This window comes from Leptodactylus fuscus, unplaced genomic scaffold (genome assembly GCF_031893055.1).
Source record: "Leptodactylus fuscus isolate aLepFus1 unplaced genomic scaffold, aLepFus1.hap2 HAP2_SCAFFOLD_54, whole genome shotgun sequence".
Lineage (NCBI taxonomy): Eukaryota > Metazoa > Chordata > Amphibia > Anura > Leptodactylidae > Leptodactylus > Leptodactylus fuscus.
Window position 1 is genome coordinate 610,244 of NW_027440568.1, and position 22,877 is coordinate 633,120.

The 22,877-nt window shown below is 48.4% G+C and overlaps 1 protein-coding gene across 1 annotated transcript in view; it reads left to right on the forward strand.

The window, feature by feature from the left end:
- The window catches only part of LOC142188578 (hemicentin-1-like), a gene marked incomplete at its 3' end in the record, with an annotated part of 92,985 nt that overhangs the window by 33,118 nt on the left and 36,990 nt on the right, over positions 1-22,877 (forward strand). Inside the window, exons 6-7 of the mRNA XM_075261869.1 lie at positions 2,111-2,353; positions 5,476-5,775. Of these exons, the coding sequence (XP_075117970.1) occupies positions 2,111-2,353; positions 5,476-5,775 (543 nt within the window). The remainder of the gene's footprint in view (positions 1-2,110; positions 2,354-5,475; positions 5,776-22,877) is intronic.

Genomic DNA, 22,877 nt, shown 5'->3' on the forward strand with positions numbered 1-22,877 from the left:
TTAGAGCCATCATGTATCTGATAAGGGAGCTCCAACCTCTAGAGCCATCATGTATCAGATAAGGGAGCTCCGACCTCTAGAGCCATCATGTATCTGATAAGAGAGCTCCAACCTCTAGAGCCATCATGTATCTGATAAGGGAGCTCCAACCTCTAGAGCCATCATGTATCTGATAAGGGAGCTCCAACCTCTAGAGCCATCATGTATCTGATAAGGGAGCTCCAACCTCTAGAGCCATCATGTATCTGATAAAGGAGCTCCGACCTCTAGAGCCATCATGTATCAGATAAGGGAGCTCCGACCTCTAGAGCCATCATGTATCTGATAAGGGAGCTCCAACCTCTAGAGCCATCATGTATCTGAAAAGGGAGCTCCGACCTCTAGAGCCATCATGTATCTGATAAGGGAGCTCCGACCTTAGAGCCATCATGTATCTGATAAGGGAGCTCCGTCCTCTAGAGCCATCATGTATCTGATAAGGGAGCTCCAACCTCTAGAGCCATCATGTATCTGATAAGGGAGCTCTGACCTCTAGAGCCATCATGTATCTGATAAGGGAGCTCCGACCTCTAGAGCCATCATGTATCTGATAAGGGAGCTCCGACCTTAGAGCCATCATGTATCTGATAAGGGAGCTCCAACCTCTAGAGCCATCATGTATCAGATAAGGGAGCTCCGACCTCTAGAGCCATCATGTATCTGATAAGGGAGCTCCAACCTCTAGAGCCATCATGTATCTGATAAGGGAGCTCCAACCTCTAGAGCCATCATGTATCTGATAAGGGAGCTCCAACCTCTAGAGCCATCATGTATCTGATAAGGGAGCTCCAACCTCTAGAGCCATCATGTATCTGATAAAGGAGCTCCGACCTTAGAGCCATCATGTATCTGATAAGGGAGCTCCAACCTCTAGAGCCATCATGTATCAGATAAGGGAGCTCCGACCTCTAGAGCCATCATGTATCTGATAAGGGAGCTCCAACCTCTAGAGCCATCATGTATCTGATAAGGGAGCTCCGACCTCTAGAGCCATCATGTATCTGATAAGGGAGCTCTGACCTCTAGAGCCATCATGTATCTGATAAGGGAGCTCCGACCTCTAGAGCCATCATGTATCTGATAAGGGAGCTCCGACCTTAGAGCCATCATGTATCTGATAAGGGAGCTCCAACCTCTAGAGCCATCATGTATCAGATAAGGGAGCTCCGACCTCTAGAGCCATCATGTATCTGATAAGAGAGCTCCAACCTCTAGAGCCATCATGTATCTGATAAGGGAGCTCCAACCTCTAGAGCCATCATGTATCTGATAAGGGAGCTCCAACCTCTAGAGCCATCATGTATCTGATAAGGGAGCTCCAACCTCTAGAGCCATCATGTATCTGATAAAGGAGCTCCGACCTCTAGAGCCATCATGTATCAGATAAGGGAGCTCCGACCTCTAGAGCCATCATGTATCTGATAAGGGAGCTCCGACCTTAGAGCCATCATGTATCAGATAAGGGAGCTCCGACCTCTAGAGCCATCATGTATCTGATAAGGGAGCTCCGACCTTAGAGCCATCATGTATCTGATAAGGGAGCTCCGACCTCTAGAGCCATCATGTATCTGATAAGGGAGCTCCAACCTCTAGAGCCATCATGTATCTGAAAAGGGAGCTCCGACCTCTAGAGCCATCATGTATCTGATAAGGGAGCTCCGACCTTAGAGCCATCATGTATCTGATAAGGGAGCTCCGTCCTCTAGAGCCATCATGTATCTGATAAGGGAGCTCCAACCTCTAGAGCCATCATGTATCTGATAAGGGAGCTCCAACCTCTAGAGCCATCATGTATCTGATAAGGGAGCTCCGACCTCTAGAGCCATCATGTATCTGATAAGGGAGCTCCGTCCTCTAGAGCCATCATGTATCTGATAAGGGAGCTCCAACCTCTAGAGCCATCATGTATCTGATAAGGGAGCTCCGTCCTCTAGAGCCATCATGTATCTGAAAAGGGAGCTCCGACCTCTAGATACTCAGGAGGACACATAATGGAGAGGTGACCACGTGTCATGTCTGGATTCAGTTCATTTGTTGACCCTTTGTCCTTATAACTTGTGTCTTCTAACAGGGAGTCCAGAAGGAGGAGTCGCCTGTCTAGCCACACCCAGCGATGATGAGCATATCATGTTAGGCTGTTCCTGGTCAGGAGGTCGCCCGTCTACTAACGTGACTATGAGGTTCAACCACACTATGACTACATCCAGTAACGAGGTGACCAGGAATGTGACCAGACATAAAATTATTCAGGGATCCAACCTCACCTGTCTCGGAGAACAAGATGGAAGGACATCATGGTGTACAGTGATTCTGGGTGAGCTTCTTATTGTATGTAGTGACGCCCCCTAGTGGTGACTGTATAATCTGTATGTAGTGAGCTCCACCTAGTGGTGACTGTATAATCTGTATGTAGTGAGCTCCCCCTAGTGGTGACTGTATATACTGTATGTAGTGAGCTCCTCCTAGTGGTGACTGTATATACTGTATGTAGTGAGCTCCTCCTAGTGGTGACTGTATAATCTGTATGTAGTGAGCTCCCCCTAGTGGTGACTGTATATACTGTATGTAGTGAGCTCCTCCTAGTGGTGACTGTATAATCTGTATGTAGTGAGCTCCCCCTAGTGGTGACTGTATAATCTGTATGTAGTGAGCTCCCTCTAGTGGTGACTGTATAATCTGTATGTAGTGAGCTCCCTCTAGTGGTGACTGTATAATCTGTATGTAGTGAGCTCCTCCTAGTGGTGACTGTATAATCTGTATGTAGTGAGCTCCCCCTAGTGGTGACTGTATAATCTGTATGTAGTGAGCTCCTCCTAGTGGTGACTGTATAATCTGTATGTAGTGAGCGCCCCCTAGTGGTGACTGTATAATCTGTATGTAGTGAGCTCCCTCTAGTGGTGACTGTATAATCTGTATGTAGTGAGCGCCCCCTAGTGGTGACTGTATAATCTGTATGTAGTGAGCTCCCCCTAGTGGTGACTGTATAATCTGTATGTAGTGAGCTCCCCCTAGTGGTGACTGTATAATCTGTATGTAGTGAGCTCCTCCTAGTGGTGACTGTATAATCTGTATGTAGTGAGCTCCTCCTAGTGGTGACTGTATAATCTGTATGTAGTGAGCTCCCTCTAGTGGTGACTGTATAATCTGTATGTAGTGAGCTCCCCCTAGTGGTGACTGTATAATCTGTATGTAGTGAGCTCTCCCTAGTGGTGACTGTATAATCTGTATGTAGTGAGCGCCCCCTAGTGGTGACTGTATAATCTGTATGTAGTGAGCTCCCTCTAGTGGTGACTGTATAATCTGTATGTAGTGAGCTCCCCCTAGTGGTGACTGTATAATCTGTATGTAGTGAGCTCCCTCTAGTGGTGACTGTATAATCTGTATGTAGTGAGCTCCCCCTAGTGGTGACTGTATAATCTGTATGTAGTGGCTCCCTCTAGTGGTGACTGTATATACTGTATGTAGTGAGCTCCCCCTAGTGGTGACTGTATAATCTGTATGTAGTGAGCTCCTCCTAGTGGTGACTGTATAATCTGTATGTAGTGAGCTCCCCCTAGTGGTGACTGTATAATCTGTATGTAGTGAGCTCTCCCTAGTGGTGACTGTATAATCTGTATGTAGTGAGCGCCCCCTAGTGGTGACTGTATAATCTGTATGTAGTGAGCTCCCTCTAGTGGTGACTGTATAATCTGTATGTAGTGAGCTCCCCCTAGTGGTGACTGTATATACTGTATGTAGTGAGCTCCCCCTAGTGGTGACTGTATAATCTGTATGTAGTGAGCTCCTCCTAGTGGTGACTGTATAATCTGTATGTAGTGAGCTCCTCCTAGTGGTGACTGTATATATCTGTATACTCTGAGCTCCCCCTAGTGGTGACTGTATAATCTGTATGTAGTGAGCTCCCCCTAGTGGTGACTGTATAATCTGTATGTAGTGAGCTCCTCCTAGTGGTGACTGTATAATCTGTGTGTAGTGTAGTGAGCTCCCCCTAGTGGTGACTGTATAATCTGTATGTAGTGAGCTCCCCCTAGTGGTGACTGTATAATCTGTATGTAGTGAGCTCCTCCTAGTGGTGACTGTATAATCTGTGTGTAGTGTAGTGAGCTCCCCCTAGTGGTGACTGTATAATCTGTATGTAGTGAGCTCCCCCTAGTGGTCACTGTATAATCTGTATGTAGTGAGCTCCCTCTAGTGGTGACTGTATAATATGTATGTAGTGAGCTCCCCCTAGTGGTGACGGTATAATCTGTATGTAGTGAGCTCCCCCTAGTGGTGACTGTATAATCTGTATGTAGTGAGCTCCCCCTAGTGGTGACTGTATAATCTGTATGTAGTGAGCTCCCTCTAGTGGTGACTGTATAATCTGTATGTAGTGAGCTCCCCCTAGTGGTGACTGTATAATCTGTATGTAGTGAGCTCCCCCTAGTGGTGACTGTATAATCTGTATGTAGTGATCTCCTCCTAGTGGTGACTGTATAATCTGTATGTAGTGAGCTCCCCCTAGTGGTGACTGTATAATCTGTATGTAGTGAGCTCTTCCTAGTGGTGACTGTATAATCTGTATGTAGTGAGCTCCCCCTAGTGGTGACTGTATAATCTGTATGTAGTGAGCTCCTCCTAGTGGTTACTGTATAATCTGTATGTAGTGAGCGCCCCCTAGTGGTGACTGTATAATCTGTATGTAGTGAGCTCTCCTAGTAGTGACTGTATAATCTGTATGTAGTGAGCTCCCCCTAGTGGTGACTGTATAATCTGTATGTAGTGAGCTCCCCCTAGTGGTGACTGTATAATCTGTATGTAGTGAGCTCCCCCTAGTGGTGACTGTATAATCTGTATGTAGTGAGCTCCCCCTAGTGGTGACTGTATAATCTGTATGTAGTGAGCTCCTCCTAGTGGTGACTGTATAATCTGTATGTAGTGAGCTCCCCCTAGTGGTGACTGTATAATCTGTATGTAGTGAGCGCCTCCTAGTGGTGACTGTATATATCTGTATACTCTGAGCTCCCCCTAGTGGTGACTGTATAATCTGTATGTAGTGAGCGCCTCCTAGTGGTGACTGTATATATCTGTATACTCTGAGCTCCCCCTAGTGGTGACTGTATAATCTGTATGTAGTGAGCTCCTCCTAGTGGTGACTGTATAATCTGTATGTAGTGAGCGCCCCCTAGTGGTGACTGTATAATCTGTATGTAGTGAGCTCCCCCTAGTGGTGACTGTATAATCTGTATGTAGTGAGCTCCCCCTAGTGGTGACTGTATAATCTGTATGTAGTGAGCGCCTCCTAGTGGTGACTGTATATATCTGTATACTCTGAGCTCCCCCTAGTGGTGACTGTATAATCTGTATGTAGTGAGCGCCTCCTAGTGGTGACTGTATATATTTGTATACTCTGAGCTCCCCCTAGTGGTGACTGTATAATCTTTCTTCTTCCATCAGACCCTCCACATTGCCCAGGACACAATAACAGCGCTGTCATAGACATAGCAGAAGGAGAGACGGTCGCCATGACGGTGTCTCTTGTGTCCGGACTTCCGGCTGACTTCACCTGGTTCTATCATAATCCAGATCCAGTTCCTGTCCAGGATCATAAAAAGTTCATGGTGGAGTCAAATAGTTCCCGATCCAGCCTTCTGGTCTCTGGGGCGATGGTGAGCGAGTCTGGGATATATGAATGTCGGGCAAAAAACATCATCGGAAGCGAAACCTTCAACTTCAACCTGAGGGTGACATCACAAGGTAATGGCTGACATCATCAACACTACAGGGCAGAGATACAATACAATAGATTAGTGGTATATATTCTGTATACTGATATATATATATATATATATATATATATATATATATATACTAGTCCTATAGATTGGTGGTATATACTCTGTATACTGATATACTGTATACTAGTCCTATAGGGGTGTATACTGATATATACTAGTCCTATAGTGGTGTATACTGATATATATATTGTATACTGATATATATATTGTTATGTTGTTGTAGTTTCAACTTAAATAACAGGCCTGGATTGGCTACAGCCATCCTTTGGCCTGGAGAACCACAAAGACACAGATGGTGGTGTATCAAAATGGATTCTGATATATTGTTACAGCGAGGTAGTATTTATACAGGTTGGGTTATTCTAATAACATAGTAACATAACCTAGCATCTTCTCATTGGCTAAGGCCTAATTACATCTAATTAGTACATTCCAACAGGATACTACCACCCCACAGTCTCTCTCAATAGATGTATATCCTCGTTGGAGACAATTAGCTTAATTACCCTTCTCTTCTCTCTTTATCTAAAAAGGGGTCTTTCGTCTTTGATCTTTTCATAACAATGCCCCTGGTCCCAGCCAATCTGTCTCCTTGCTTTGTAAGATAGCATCACCCAATACACAGAGCATATTGTCTACATAACCAGTCTGGCAAGTTCCAAACTGCTCATATCTGGACAGATAGAACAATCTCAGCCCCCACCTCTATATATAATTTTTCATAAGATATTGTTAGCCCCCCACAATTCCCCCATTAAGACATATGTATTTGTATCAGATGAGTACATTCAACTAGCTCCCTAGCTGCCAGATCTGCTGGATTCCCCATCTGATACCCATACAATGTCTTCCAATCATATATATCTTTATCATAACATCTATTAAAACATATCAAAATTAACTTAAAAGAAAATACTATATAAACAATATGCCCATGGCAATTTGTACAATGTTTTGCCATATCCCCATTATCCTTTAGGAAAGCAAAACAAAAAACAAAAAACAAATAATGTCCATTTCTTCATTCCTGCCGTGGTTCAGGAACCTTTTTACAATGGGAAGCGTGTATCCTCCAATTTGACGGAGGTGGCAGTTGTCATCAGCACTTGGGAGGGGCCGTCTTTCTGATATGTCTTTTTACTATCACCCAATCACCACCTGCAAGCTATGTGCTCCTGGAAAAAATCAAAAGATCAAACAGGGTCTAGAATAGAAGAAAACGCCTGTTCATATGTTACTTTCAGTCTTTGACACAAGTTCTGGACACATCTGGCAGTACTTATCATCACCCTTCCATAAAACACCTTGAGTGTGCACTTCAACCTTTTCTACTTTGGCTGAACTCTGCTTAATCCCCAATACAGACCTGTACCTCTATCAGACTCAACCATCTCAGGTATCCCCAATACAGACCTGTACCTCTATCAGACTCTATCATCCCAGGCATCCCCAATACAGACCTGTACCTCTATCAGACTCAACCATCTCAGGTATCCCCAATACAGACCTGTACCTCTATCAGACTCTATCATCCCAGGCATCCCCAATCTACACACAAGCTCAGATATCAATTTTTTGGCAGTTACCTGCGTCGTTGCTTGGCTGATCCAACCTGAGAACAAATCCACACAGACCAACACATATATGTACGTTCCAGATTCAGGCAATTGTATGTAAACTACTTGTATTCTCAAGAATGGGTACAGGGATTTTGGTGTGCATGCGGTGTGTCTTAACTACCTGCCCTGGATTGTGTAGAGCACATATGTGACATGCTTTTACGTGATTCCCTGCAGCCCTTCCAAAACTTGAGGCAACCCATAACTTACCCACTAGTGACTCCATGGCATTTCAAGAGGCATGCACCTTACCGTTGGCCAAACCAGTCATTTGGGGGTATACTGCTGCGGGCAGACACAATCTATCCCCCATTTTCCACATTCCTTCACATTCCCTGGCACCAGTCACCTTAGAGTACAGCCCCTTGGGGTCTGCTAGGTCAATATCCACTTTGCTCACCTGGTTGAGACCCTTCCATGGCAGTAGTGCCGCTGCTTGATCAGCCTTCTCATTTCCAATATTCTCATGGTCTCTTCCCTTTGTGGGAGCTCTGACTTTCACAATTGCCAACTGCTTAGGGAGCAATGTGGCCTCCATCAACTGACTTACTAAGTTTTCATTCTTAATTGGTTTGCCCTGTGAACCATGTGCAATGCCAAACACATACCTGGAGTCAGTGTAAATGTTTGCTGTGCTATCAGGCTTCTATAAGGTCAGCATCTTATACTGACACGTGTGGTGGAAGGGCTTCTTATACTATGGTGTCATGTATAATGACTACAGCATACCCTGTAACAAATTTGCCTTTTTCTGTTAGGTACCTGGAACCGTCCACAAACATCTCATAGCCAGGATTCTCCAATGGGGCATCAGTGACATGACTGAAGCTGCCTCTTCTGAGAGGGAGTTTAAAAATATCTCATTAATAATTTTAAAAAATTAAAAAATAATTCTCATCTACTAAATATCTCATCATCTACTCCCCCCTTTTGAATCATGAACTCCTACTGGTAAAAGAGTTGCAGGATTCAAAATTCAAATAATGCTGAAATGAGATGTAGGAGGAGGATTGTAGAGCAAATTCCATCTTGCTCTATCTTGCCAAAGAAATATGACATCTGTCTATCTGTGTGAGGATTGCATAGATGTCATGTGGTTTGTATACCACCAGGGGGTGGTCTAGGACAATGTCTGAGCTTGTCTCAAGCAGGGCCTGTACGGAGAGTACAACCCTTGCACAAGAGGGTGTTCCCCTTGCAACAGTATACAAACATGTACTATAATATGCCTCAGGACTGCAGTGGCCTGTCCCTCCACCTCAGTGACATAGATTTGAAAAGGGTTTCTGATAGTCAGGCAAGCCCTTGTCAAACAGGTTTTACAGGCCCATTCACAGTTTATCTGATCCATGGCCAAAAAGGTATGTAACTGAGCATGGGGGGGGGGGGGGGGGTTGGCACCTGCAGTTCTCTCACCACTATCGTCTGTTCATCTGAAAGATGTTTGGTACTTTTGCTCAGACAATGACCTAAAAACACCTCATTTTTGCTTACAAAATTGCAGCTTGCCTTTACTGGCCTTACAACTGTTCTGGTAGAGGAAACACAGCAGGTTCATGTCTGTCTATCTGTGGCACAAAGAATAAAATAAAATTATCAACATATCACAATAATATTCACTTAATTTCCCATAAAACATTTGTCTAGTCTTTTTCATACACTGGTGGTTTTTGCTATCACTTCTTTTGACTCTTTTAGTTAAGGTGATACTAACAGACACTTCTAATTAGATTTCCAGTGTCTCACTTTAAGCTATACAGGGCAATACAATACTTTATTTGCCCTCAGCAGTTATACAATAGGACTTTTGAGACCTAATTAAGACACTAATTAAGACACTGTAGTCTGAGGGTCCAGCCATTGTTCTCTTTGTTTCCCCTACAAACCTAATTAACACCTTGTAAACAATGTTTTATCATAGACGCAGCTGGCTGGCTAAAACTTGTCAAACCTGTATTCAAACTTATTTATACAATCCTAAGTAAATTCAATTCTCTAAAACTTCTAAACACTCCAGAATTACAACTAATTCATTAAATGCTCAAAATATATCAGCAGAGAAAGCAAAAACCTTAAGGGATCAAATCTATCTCCCCCTCCCCTGTCATAACAAAATGTATACACACAAAAAAAAAACATTACAGAGCAGATATTAGAGTGACTTCTGATCTACTTAGTCAGATGTCTATCACCTTGTAGCAAACAATGCCGCAGAAACACCACTTTTGTTTTGCAAACCTACGATTTATCTTTACCTACATATTAGATAGCTCACATGCATTGCCTATCCCTTATGGTAAACATAAATGGGAAATGTTGGGGAAGGAAAAAATACAGCCCACTTACTTGAACTAGTCCAAATTGACGGTGATAGTTATACAGCCAGGTTCTGGGACAGAGGTTGCACGTGAAATAACCCATCTATTGGGGAATATCCATAGAAAAATACAGAAAAAATTTCCAGCTCCACTCCTTAAGTCCCTTTTTGATAAAACGTAGCACTTCATGTGTTCATAATCATGGGAAGGGTATTTATAGCAACTAAAGAGAGAAGTAAGTTAGGCTACGACTAAGGGGACGTGCCTGTCTTTGAAACGCGTCAGCTGGCTTTTCTTTTGGGAACATGGAGTTGATTTAATAGCAACCATGCCTGTAACATATACTGGAATTTTACTTATGCATAAATAAACGCTACGTTTTATCAAAAAGGGACTTAAGGAGTGGAGCTGGAAATTTTTTCTGTATTTACCCCTTATGGTGCCTAATCCCATATCAGAAGGATCATCTGAATAACAATGACCAAGTACATCTCATATTTACCAAAACACACATATATGTATTCAGTAATGGAAAGAAGTTTTATATTTCCCTTTTATATCTACTTGTCATCACCCTCTGTGGGGTTTTCAGCAGTCAATCTCTTCATCTGCTCCCTGTGGAGACTAAAAATAGACAAACAGAGCATGCAGATATAGCAAACACATGTAACCTGTACATAGAATTGACACACATATGGGCCCATTCACTTTCCATGCAAACGTCACACTGGAGCTCCAGACACACACACATCTATTGAATCATAAAGAACTTATCGAATTTTCCTATATTTTGTACAGTGATATCACTTATTGTCTCAGGATGGCCGGATCTTATTCTTCTTTTCCTACAAATAATCACAGGGTTATTTATAATTCCTGCACAGCTGAATATTGAGGAGAAAACAAACCAAAACAAGTAATTAGATGGCTTCATCTTCTTATCAATGTGTATATCACTATAAAATAAACATAACAATGATTATCTCAAATTTATGCCATTAATCCAATTCTAAAGACATTAAATCTGATTTAAACAGCCAATACTGATACCAACATTACATATTAATATCTTTGTGCAATTTTTGAATATTTCCATGGCAAACCTCACTCTTCTAATTACCACAGAAGTTCAGAAGCTCTTACACTATATTTGAGGTTTACCTTGAGGGCCGACTGCCAGACTTTTAACATTTTTCTTTATGAGATTCCAATCAAAGCTTTTACCACTGTAACACATCACAATACACTTTTAGAAGTCAAATACTGGTTAGAAACAGCTTACACTATACAGTTACAAATTATTAAACCATATATTCATAATTCTCCATACATTATACCAGTGGTGTTACAATCTATCACTTATAGCTGACATCTTAGTCACCTGCCGTGTCTCCCCTCCCCCTTCTGTTGAATTCTAGCAAAACCTGTATATTGTATACCCCTTGTGGAGATAAGGGGGGGAGGGGCCTGACATTCATTATCACTCACATGGCACTAACAACACAATGCCATGTGCAGGCCACATTAACCCTTTAGCTGGACTGTGAGTGGGTGCTTACTATACATTCCCTTACACTAAGGAAAATATACAAACACTTAATACCTTATTTCTGTAACCATTCCTTACTTAATGTTATCCAACTATCCAACATCTTATCAGCAGTTTCTCACCTCCTTTTCCCACTGCTCTTTCCTTAAACTATCTCTTGGGCTGATTCCCATACCAGCTGACTCTGCACCCCTCCCATTCTGTTCTTCAATTAGAGCATATATTCCCCTTTGTAACTGATGCTCCTGTATCTGTCCTGCATGATCTAATCTCCATTGGTTCCCAAAATTTACTATCAAACAATCCTATCTTAGGAACCCCTGCTCTCTTAAGGATTTTTTATTCATTTATTTTTCCCTTTTTCTTTTTCTCGGCGGCAACTTCTTCTCTCTCTCTCTCCCTATTAGTTCATATGGGGTATATTCCTCTAGGGCAGTGGTTCTCAACCTTTCTAATGCCGTGACCCCGCAATACAGTTCCTCATGTTGCGGTGACCCCCAAACCAAAAAATAATTTTGGTGGCTACTTCATAACTGTAAGGGCTAGTTCACACAGGGGGCGGTATAGTGGATCTATAGCAGATTTAGCCACTGAGAGTGACGCGGGGAGCCGCGTCACTCTCGGGTCAAAACATGCTTGCCACGACTGTCGCGGCTTCCCCCCCGGAGTCGGCTCAAATTAATGGGACGACTCGGGAGGTTGCTACCCCCAGGTGGACGCCACAGGTCACCGAGTGGTGGAATCCACCTGAAGAAAGGGCAGCCCACTTTTTTTTCCGTGAGCGTCAGCATGCCGCTCACACAAAAAACAAGCCTGGCGGTCTAAATAGACCTCCATTGTGAGAGGGTGGATTATGACGTGGATTTCGCACCATAATTTGCCCCCTCTGTTCCTGTGTGAACGGGCCTTAATTTTGCTACAACCCATACCTCCCAACTTTTGAAAAGTAGAAAGAGGGATAAAATGTGCGGCGCACAGTGCGCGCCGCAACAAATTTGGCTCCGCCCACTTTTATGTTGACTCCGCCCATTCTCATTCATTTTTCACATGCTCCCACACAGTATAATCCTCCTATAGTCACCCGTAAATTATATGTCCCCCCTCTATCTCTCCCCCAGTTTCATATAACCTCTTCATCTGCCCCGTTTCATGTCCCCTCCATCTCTGCCCCCAGATTCATGTCCCCCCATCTTTGACCACAGATTCATGTCCCTCCATCTCTGTCCCCAGATTCATGTCCTCCCCATCTCTGCCCTCAGATTCATGTCCCCTCCATCTCTGCCCCCAGATTCATGTCCCCCCATCTCTGTCCCCAGATTCATGTCCCCCCATCTCTGCCCCCAGATTCATGTCCCCTCCATCTCTGCCCCCAGATTCATGTCCCCCCATCTCTGTCCCCAGATTCATGTCCCCCCATCTCTGCCCCCAGATTCATGTCACCCCTCCATCTCTCCCCTCAGAATAATGTCCCCCCATCTATGCCCCCAGATTCATGTCCCCTATCTCTGTCCCCAGATTCATGTCCCCTATCTCTGTCCCCAGATTCATGTCCCCCATCTCTGCCCCCAGATTCATGTCCCCCATCTTGCTCACACACAGCCTGAACCCCACTATTATGCTGACACACAGCCTGAAACACACCCCATCTTGCTCACACACAGCCTGCATCCCCTCCTATCATACTCACACACTGCTTGCATCCCCTTCCCACCCCTTGCTTACACATGCTGTCTCTTCTCTCCATCTTACCTTCCAGTCTCCACTCACTGCAGCCTTCCCTTTCTGTGTAACTCGGCACTGTACTGAATAGTTCCGCCCACACCAGAGTCCAATCACATGGTCATGACGTCATCACAGGTCCTTTAGCCCACTAGGATCTACCCTGCTGCAAAGGCAGTGCGGCTTCTCAGCGGCTAAAGCCATCGGAAATACATATTTTCCGATGGCTTTAGGCGACCCCTGTGTTTTGGTCGTTCGACCACCGCCGGGGTCGCGACCCACAGGTTGAGAACCGCTGCTCTAGGGTCACACAGACTCACTAGAGCCACACAGATTTATCTGGGGGTCACACAGATTTCTCCCCAGAATCACACAGATTTATCCCCATTTTCGCTGATGGCCAGTCAGCTATGAGCTTCCCACCCCTCTAGGGCAATTAAGACAATAGAGGGTCACTCTTGACTACTCGAGGGTCACACACATTTCTCCCCGGGGTCACACAGATCGCTCTGGGGGTCATACCGACCTCTCTTAGTGGGAACTCCCAAACAGTCACTCTGTTTTCACTGAACTAATCTCTGATGCGCAAAATTCTGGCGTAGTGCTCAGGATAAAACCTCATTCGGTTTCCACAGACTCAACTTTCTGTCTGTGTCCTGAACACCCCTGAATCTTTGCACGTACTTGCGCGGATTCTACTCAGTCCTTAGTGCTACTACTTGGGTCTCATTCGATCCTGACCGTCCAGGCACGGCTGGAGGCTAGTGTTCTTAAACAAGGACTTTTCAATCACTCAGTACTTTTCTATGGATTAAGGATAGAGACTGACTCTCCCTCCTGTACCGCTTTATACACTTTATAACAGATGTATCAATCACATTACAGCATGGACAGTATACAAAGAATGAAGTATAACATTTCCCACCCCGCTACAACAACATACTCTTTTAGGTTCTTTGCAAAAAAACTTGAGCTATCTATATAAGGAGCATATGTGTTTACCTCACACTCGGACAGGAAAACAAAAGTACTTAGAAACACAGATCAAACTGGTAAGATAAAAGCTCTTACCTTGCAGCGCTGACTTTGTTGGATCTGTGGTTCCAGGCACTCCTGTAATCTGGTCATCCGGGGGATCAGCAAACCATCTCCTCATCTCTCAAGCCGCAAGTTGGAAGCACCAATTTCTGTTAGGGGCACAAGACCCCCAGAGCTTATGTTGTTGTAGTTTCAACTTAAATAACAGGCCTGGATTGGCTACAGCCATCCTTAGCCTGGAGAACCACAAAGACACAGATGGTGGTGTATCAAAATGGATTCTGATTTATTGTTACAGAGAGGTAGTATTTATACAGGTTGGGTTATTCTAATGACATAGTAACATAACCTAGCATCTTCTCATTGGCTAAGGCCTAATTACATCTAACATTCCAACAGGAAACTACCACCCCACAGTCTCTCTCTCTCTGGATGTATATCTCAAGGCATTCTAAAGACAATAGACATCCAGTGTTTACACCCTCGTTTGGAGACAATTAGCTTAATTACCCTTCTCTTCTCCCTTTATCTCAAAAGGGGTCTTTCGGCTTTGATCTTTTACTAACAATGCCCCTGGTCCCAGCCAATCTGTCTCCGTTCTTTGTAAGATAACATCACCCAATACACAGAGCATAGTGTCTACATAACCAGTCTGGCAAGTTCCAAACTGCTCATCTCTGGGAACAGAGAAATGGACAGATAGAACAATCTCAGCCCCCACCTCTATACATAATTTTTCATAAGATATTGTTAGCCCCCCACAATATATACTAGTCCTATAGATTAGTGGTATATACTCTGTATACTGATATACTGTATACTAGTCCTATAGTGGTGTATACTGATATATATATATATACTAGTCCTATAGTGGTGTATACTGATATATATACTAGTCCTATAGTGGTGTATACTGGTATTTATACTGTGTATACTGACTGCAGTCTTATCATACACTGGGCTGGATTATGGTTATGTTAGTAATTCACTTGGTTGCTTTTGGAAACAGTCAGTAAGTTTGCTGACAGATATCCCCTCCCCCAGCTTAGCTGAGCTCCTCTAATGTAGAGGGAGGACAATTGTTGGGAGATTTCAGCTCTGAAGCCTGAAGGATTGTGAATGCCGCTGTGCAGGGTGTCCCGATATGAAGTGTAAATGAGACCCCCACCAATTCGGGGCGGAGACTGTAAATAAGGCACTGGGCTCGCTCCGACTTTGAAAATCACACAACACTTTTATTGCAGATCCACCATCAGACGACGCCACGTCAGCGTTTCGGGGTAACACGCCCATTTTCAAGTGACACATGGTTAGAATGAAAGGGATCATCAGTCAGAGCGAGCGCAGTGACTTATTTATGGTCCCCGCCATGAATTGATGGGGGTCCCATTTGGTTAATTGGGTTCCTGTTCATCCTGACTGGGATGCTGATGGCCTCCGCTGCTAGTGAGGGGGACTCTGATGTACAGGGGGCGACATCTTGTGAGGGGGACTCTCATGTACAGGGGCGACATCTTGTGAGGGGGACTCTCATGTACAGGGGGCGACATCTTGTGAGGGAGACTCTCATGTACAGGGGGCGACATCTTGTGAGGGGGACTCTCATGTACAGGAGGCGACATCTTGTGAGGGGGACTCTCATGTACAGGGGGCGACATCTTGTGAGGGGGACTCTCATGTACAGGGGGCGACATCTTGTGAGGGGGACTCTCATGTACAGGGGGCGACATCTTGTGAGGGGGACTCTCATGTACAGGGGCGACATCTTGTGAGGGGGACTCTGATGTACAGGAGGCGACATCTTGTGAGGGGGACTCTCATGTACAGGGGGCGACATCTTGTGAGGGGGACTCTGATGTACAGGAGGCGACATCTTGTGAGGGGGACTCTGATGTACAGGGGGCGACATCTTGTGAGGGGGACTCTCATGTACAGGGGGCGACATCTTGTGAGGGGGACTCTCATGTACAGGGGGCGACATCTTGTGAGGGAGACTCTCATGTACAGGGGGCGACATCTTGTGAGGGGGACTCTCATGTACAGGAGGCGACATCTTGTGAGGGGGACTCTCATGTACAGGGGGCGACATCTTGTGAGGGGGACTCTCATGTACAGGGGGCGACATCTTGTGAGGGGGACTCTCATGTACAGGGGGCGACATCTTGTGAGGGGGACTCTGATGTACAGGGGGCGACATCTTGTGAGGGGGACTCTCATGTACAGGGGGCGACATCTTGTGAGGGGGACTCTCATGTACAGGGGGCGACATCTTGTGAGGGGGACTCTCATGTAAAGGGGGTGACATCTTGTGAGGGGGACTCTCATGTACAGGGGGCGACATCTTGTGAGGGGGACTCTCATGTAAAGGGGGTGACATCTTGTGAGGGGGACTCTCATGTACAGGGGGCGACATCTTGTGAGGGGGACTCTGATGTACAGGGGGCGACATCTTGTGAGGGGGACTCTGATGTACAGGGGGCGACATCTTGTGAGGGGGACTCTCATGTACAGGGGGCGACATCTTGGGAGGGAGACTCTCATGTACAGGGGGCGACATCTTGTGAGGGGGACTCTCATGTACAGGGGGCGACATCTTGTGAGGGGGACTCTCATGTACAGGGGGCGACATCTTGTGAGGGGGACTCTGATGTACAGGGGCGACATCTTGTGAGGGGGACTCTCATGTACAGGGGGCGACATCTTGTGAGGGGGACTCTCATGTACAGGGGGCGACATCTTGTGAGGGGGACTCTCATGTACAGGGGGCGACATCTTGTAAGGGGGACTCTCATGTACAGGGGGCGACATCTTAGGAGGGAGACTCTCATGTACAGGGGGCGACATCTTGTGAGGGGGACTCTCATGTACAGGGGGCGACATCTTGTGAGGGGGACCCTCATGTACAGGGGGCGACATCTTGTGAGGGGGACTCTGATGTACAGGGGGCGACATCTTGTGAGGGGGACTCTGATGTACAGGGGGCCGACATCTTGTGAGGGGGACTCTGATGTACAGGGGGCGACATCTTGTGAGGGGGACTCTCATGTACAGGGGCGACATCTTGGGAGGGAGACTCTCATGTACAGGGGGCGACATCTTGTAAGGGGGACTCTCATGTACAGGGGGCGACATCTTGTGAGGGGGACTCTCATGTACAGGGGGCGACATCTTGTGAGGGGGACTCTCATGTACAGGGGGCGACATCTTGTGAGGGGGACTCTCATGTACAGGGGGCGACATCTTGTGAGGGGGACTCTCATGTACAGGGGGCGACATCTTGTGAGGGGGACTCTCATGTACAGGGGGCGACATCTTGTGAGGGGGACTCTGATGTACAGGGGGCAACATCTTGTGAGGGGGACTCTGATGTACAGGGGGCGACATCTTGTGAGGGGGACTCTGATGTACAGGGGGCCGACATCTTGTGAGGGGGACTCTGATGTACAGGGGGCGACATCTTGTGAGGGGGACTCTCATGTACAGGGGCGACATCTTGGGAGGGAGACTCTCATGTACAGGGGGCGACATCTTGTGAGGGGGACTCTCATGTACAGGGGGCGACATCTTGTAAGGGGGACTCTCATGTACAGGGGGCGACATCTTGTGAGGGGGACTCTCATGTACAGGGGGCGACATCTTGTGAGGGGGACTCTCATGTACAGGGGCGACATCTTGTGAGGGGGACTCTCATGTACAGGGGGCGACATCTTGTGAGGGGGACTCTCATGTACAGGGGGCGACATCTTGTGAGGGGGACTCTCATGTACAGGGGGCGACATCTTGTGAGGGGGACTCTCATGTACAGGGGGCGACATCTTGTGAGGGGGACTCTCATGTAAAGGGGGTGACATCTTGTGAGGGGGACTCTCATGTACAGGGGGCGACATCTTGTGAGGGGGACTCTCATGTACAGGGGGCGACATCTTGTGAGGGGGACTCTCATGTACAGGGGGCGACATCTTGTAAGGGGGACTCTCATGTACAGGGGGCGACATCTTGGGAGGGAGACTCTCATGTACAGGGGGCGACATCTTGTGAGGGGGACTCTCATGTACAGGGGGCGACATCTTGTGAGGGGGACTCTCATGTACAGGGGGCGACATCTTGTAAGGGGGACTCTCATGTACAGGGGGCGACATCTTGGGAGGGAGACTCTCATGTACAGGGGGCGACATCTTGTGAGGGGGACTCTCATGTACAGGGGGCGACATCTTGTGAGGGGGACTCTCATGTACAGGGGGCGACATCTTGTAAGGGGGACTCTCATGTACAGGGGGCGACATCTTGGGAGGGAGACTCTCATGTACAGGGGGCGACATCTTGTGAGGGGGACTCTCATGTACAGGGGGCGACATCTTGTGAGGGGGACTCTCATGTACAGGGGGCGACATCTTGTGAGGGGGACTCTCATGTACAGGGGGCGACATCTTGTGAGGGGGACTCTCATGTACAGGGGGCGACATCTTGTGAGGGGGACTCTCATGTAAAGGGGGTGACATCTTGTGAGGGGGACTCTCATGTACAGGGGGCGACATCTTGTGAGGGGGACTCTCATGTACAGGGGGCGACATCTTGTGAGGGGGACTCTCATGTACAGGGGGCGACATCTTGTAAGGGGGACTCTCATGTACAGGGGGCGACATCTTGGGAGGGAGACTCTCATGTACAGGGGGCGACATCTTGTGAGGGGGACTCTCATGTACAGGGGGCGACATCTTGTGAGGGGGACCCTCATGTACAGGGGGCGACATCTTGTGAGGGGGACTCTGATGTACAGGGGGCGACATCTTGTGAGGGGGACTCTGATGTACAGGGGGCCGACATCTTGTGAGGGGGACTCTGATGTACAGGGGGCGACATCTTGTGAGGGGGACTCTCATGTACAGGGGCGACATCTTGGGAGGGAGACTCTCATGTACAGGGGGCGACATCTTGTAAGGGGGACTCTCATGTACAGGGGGCGACATCTTGTGAGGGGGACTCTCATGTACAGGGGGCGACATCTTGTGAGGGGGACTCTCATGTACAGGGGGCGACATCTTGTGAGGGGGACTCTGATGTACAGGGGGCGACATCTTGTGAGGGGGACTCTCATGTACAGGGGGCGACATCTTGTGAGGGGGACTCTCATGTACAGGGGGCGACATCTTGTGAGGGGGACTCTCATGTACAGGGGGCGACATCTTGTGAGGGGGACTCTGATGTACAGGGGGCGACATCTTGTGAGGGGGACTCTGATGTACAGGGGGCCGACATCTTGTGAGGGGGACTCTGATGTACAGGGGGCGACATCTTGTGAGGGGGACTCTCATGTACAGGGGCGACATCTTGGGAGGGAGACTCTCATGTACAGGGGGCGACATCTTGTAAGGGGGACTCTCATGTACAGGGGGCGACATCTTGTGAGGGGGACTCTCATGTACAGGGGGCGACATCTTGTGAGGGGGACTCATGTACAGGGGGCGACATCTTGTGAGGGGGACTCTCATGTACAGGGGGCGACATCTTGTGAGGGGGACTCTCATGTACAGGGGGCGACATCTTGTGAGGGGGACTCTCATGTACAGGGGGCGACATCTTGTGAGGGGGACTCTCATGTACAGGGGGCGACATCTTGTGAGGGGGACTCTCATGTAAAGGGGGTGACATCTTGTGAGGGGGACTCTCATGTACAGGGGGCGACATCTTGTGAGGGGGACTCTCATGTACAGGGGGCGACATCTTGTGAGGGGGACTCTCATGTACAGGGGGCGACATCTTGTGAGGGGGACTCTCATGTAAAGGGGGCGACATCTTGTGAGGGGGACTCTCATGTACAGGGGCGACATCTTGTGAGGGGGACTCTCATGTACAGGGTGCGACATCTTGTGAGGGGGACTCTCATGTACAGGGGGTGACATCTTGTGAGGGGGACTCTCATGTACAGGGGCGACATCTTGTGAGGGGGACTCTCATGTACAGGGTGCGACATCTTGTGAGGGGGACTCTCATGTACAGGGGGCGACATCTTGTGAGGGGGACTCTCATGTACAGGGGGCGACATCTTGTGAGGGGGACTCTCATGTACAGGGGGCGACATCTTGTGAGGGGGACTCTCATGTACAGGGGGCTACATCTTGTGAGGGGGACTCTCATGTACAGGGGGCGACATCTTGTGAGGGGGACTCTCATGTACAGGGGCGACATCTTGTGAGGGGGACTCTCATGTACAGGGTGCGACATCTTGTGAGGGGGACTCTGATGTACAGGGGGCGACATCTTGTGAGGGGGACTCTGATGTACAGGGGCCGACATCTTGTGAGGGGGACTCTCATGTACAGGGGGCGACATCTTGTGAGGGGGACTCTCATGTACAGGGGGCGACATCTTGTAAGGGGGACTCTCATGTACAGGGGGCGACATCTTGGGAGGGAGACTCTCATGTACAGGGGGCGACATCTTGTGAGGGGGACTCTCATGTACAGGGGGCGACATCTTGTGAGGGGGACTCTCATGTACAGGGGGCCGACATCTTGTGAGGGGGACTCTGATGTACAGGGGGCGACATCTTGTGAGGGGGACTCTCATGTACAGTGGGCGACATCTTGTGAGGGGGGTTCTCATGTACAGGGGGCCGACATCTTGTGAGGGGGACTCTCATGTACAGGGGCGACATCTTGTGAGGGGGACTCTCATGTACAGGGGGCGACATCTTGTGAGGGGGACTCTCATGTATAGGGGGCGACATCTTGTGAGGGGGACTCTCATGTACAGGGGGCGACATCTTGTGAGGGGGACTCTCATGTACAGGGGGCGACATCTTGTGAGGGGGACTCTCATGTACAGGGGGCGACATCTTGTGAGGGGGACTCTCATGTACAGGGGGCGACATCTTGTGAGGGGGACTCTCATGTACAGGAGGCGACATCTTGTGAGGGGGACCCTCATGTACAGGGGGCGACATCTTGTGAGGGGGACTCTCATGTACAGGGGGCGACATCTTGTGAGGGGGACTCTCATGTACAGGGGGCCGACATCTTGTGAGGGGGACTCTGATGTACAGGGTGCGACATCTTGTGAGGGGGACTCTCATGTACAGGGGGCGACATCTTGTGAGGGGGGTTCTCATGTACAGGGGGCCGACATCTTGTGAGGGGGACTCTCATGTACAGGGGCGACATCTTGTGAGGGGGACTCTCATGTACAGGGGGCGACATCTTGTGAGGGGGACTCTCATGTACAGGGGGCGACATCTTGTGAGGGGGACTCTCATGTACAGGGGGCGACATCTTGTGAGGGGGACTCTCATGTAAAGGGGGTGACATCTTGTGAGGGGGACTCTCATGTACAGGGGGCGACATCTTGTGAGGGGGACTCTCATGTACAGGGGGCGACATCTTGTGAGGGGGACTCTCATGTACAGGGGGCGACATCTTGTGAGGGGGACTCTCATGTACAGGGGGCGACATCTTGTGAGGGGGACTCTCATGTACAGGGGCGACATCTTGTGAGGGGGACTCTCATGTACAGGGTGCGACATCTTGTGAGGGGGACTCTCATGTACAGGGGGCGACATCTTGTGAGGGGGACTCTCATGTACAGGGGGCGACATCTTGTGAGGGGGACTCTCATGTACAAGGGGCTACATCTTGTGAGGGGGACTCTCATGTACAGGGGGCGACATCTTGTGAGGGGGACTCTCATGTACAGGGGCGACATCTTGTGAGGGGGACTCTCATGTACAGGGTGCGACATCTTGTGAGGGGGACTCTCATGTACAGGGGGCGACATCTTGTGAGGGGGACTCTGATGTACAGGGGGCGACATCTTGTGAGGGGGACTCTGATGTACAGGGGCCGACATCTTGTGAGGGGGACTCTCATGTACAGGGGGCGACATCTTGTGAGGGGGACTCTCATGTACAGGGGGCGACATCTTGTAAGGGGGACTCTCATGTACAGGGGGCGACATCTTGGGAGGGAGACTCTCATGTACAGGGGGCGACATCTTGTGAGGGGGACTCTCATGTACAGGGGGCGACATCTTGTGAGGGGGACTCTCATGTACAGGGGGCCGACATCTTGTGAGGGGGACTCTGATGTACAGGGGGCGACATCTTGTGAGGGGGACTCTCATGTACAGGGGGCGACATCTTGTGAGGGGGGTTCTCATGTACAGGGGGCCGACATCTTGTGAGGGGGACTCTCATGTACAGGGGCGACATCTTGTGAGGGGGACTCTCATGTACAGGGGGCGACATCTTGTGAGGGGGACTCTCATGTATAGGGGGCGACATCTTGTGAGGGGGACTCTCATGTACAGGGGGCGACATCTTGTGAGGGGGACTCTCATGTACAGGGGGCGACATCTTGTGAGGGGGACTCTCATGTACAGGGGGCGACATCTTGTGAGGGGGACTCTCATGTACAGGAGGCGACATCTTGTGAGGGGGACCCTCATGTACAGGGGGCGACATCTTGTGAGGGGGACTCTCATGTACAGGGGGCGACATCTTGTGAGGGGGACTCTCATGTACAGGGGGCCGACATCTTGTGAGGGGGACTCTGATGTACAGGGTGCGACATCTTGTGAGGGGGACTCTCATGTACAGGGGGCGACATCTTGTGAGGGGGGTTCTCATGTACAGGGGGCCGACATCTTGTGAGGGGGACTCTCATGTACAGGGGCGACATCTTGTGAGGGGGACTCTCATGTACAGGGGGCGACATCTTGTGAGGGGGACTCTCATGTACAGGGGGCGACATCTTGTGAGGGGGACTCTCATGTACAGGGGGCGACATCTTGTGAGGGGGACTCTCATGTACAGGGGGCGACATCT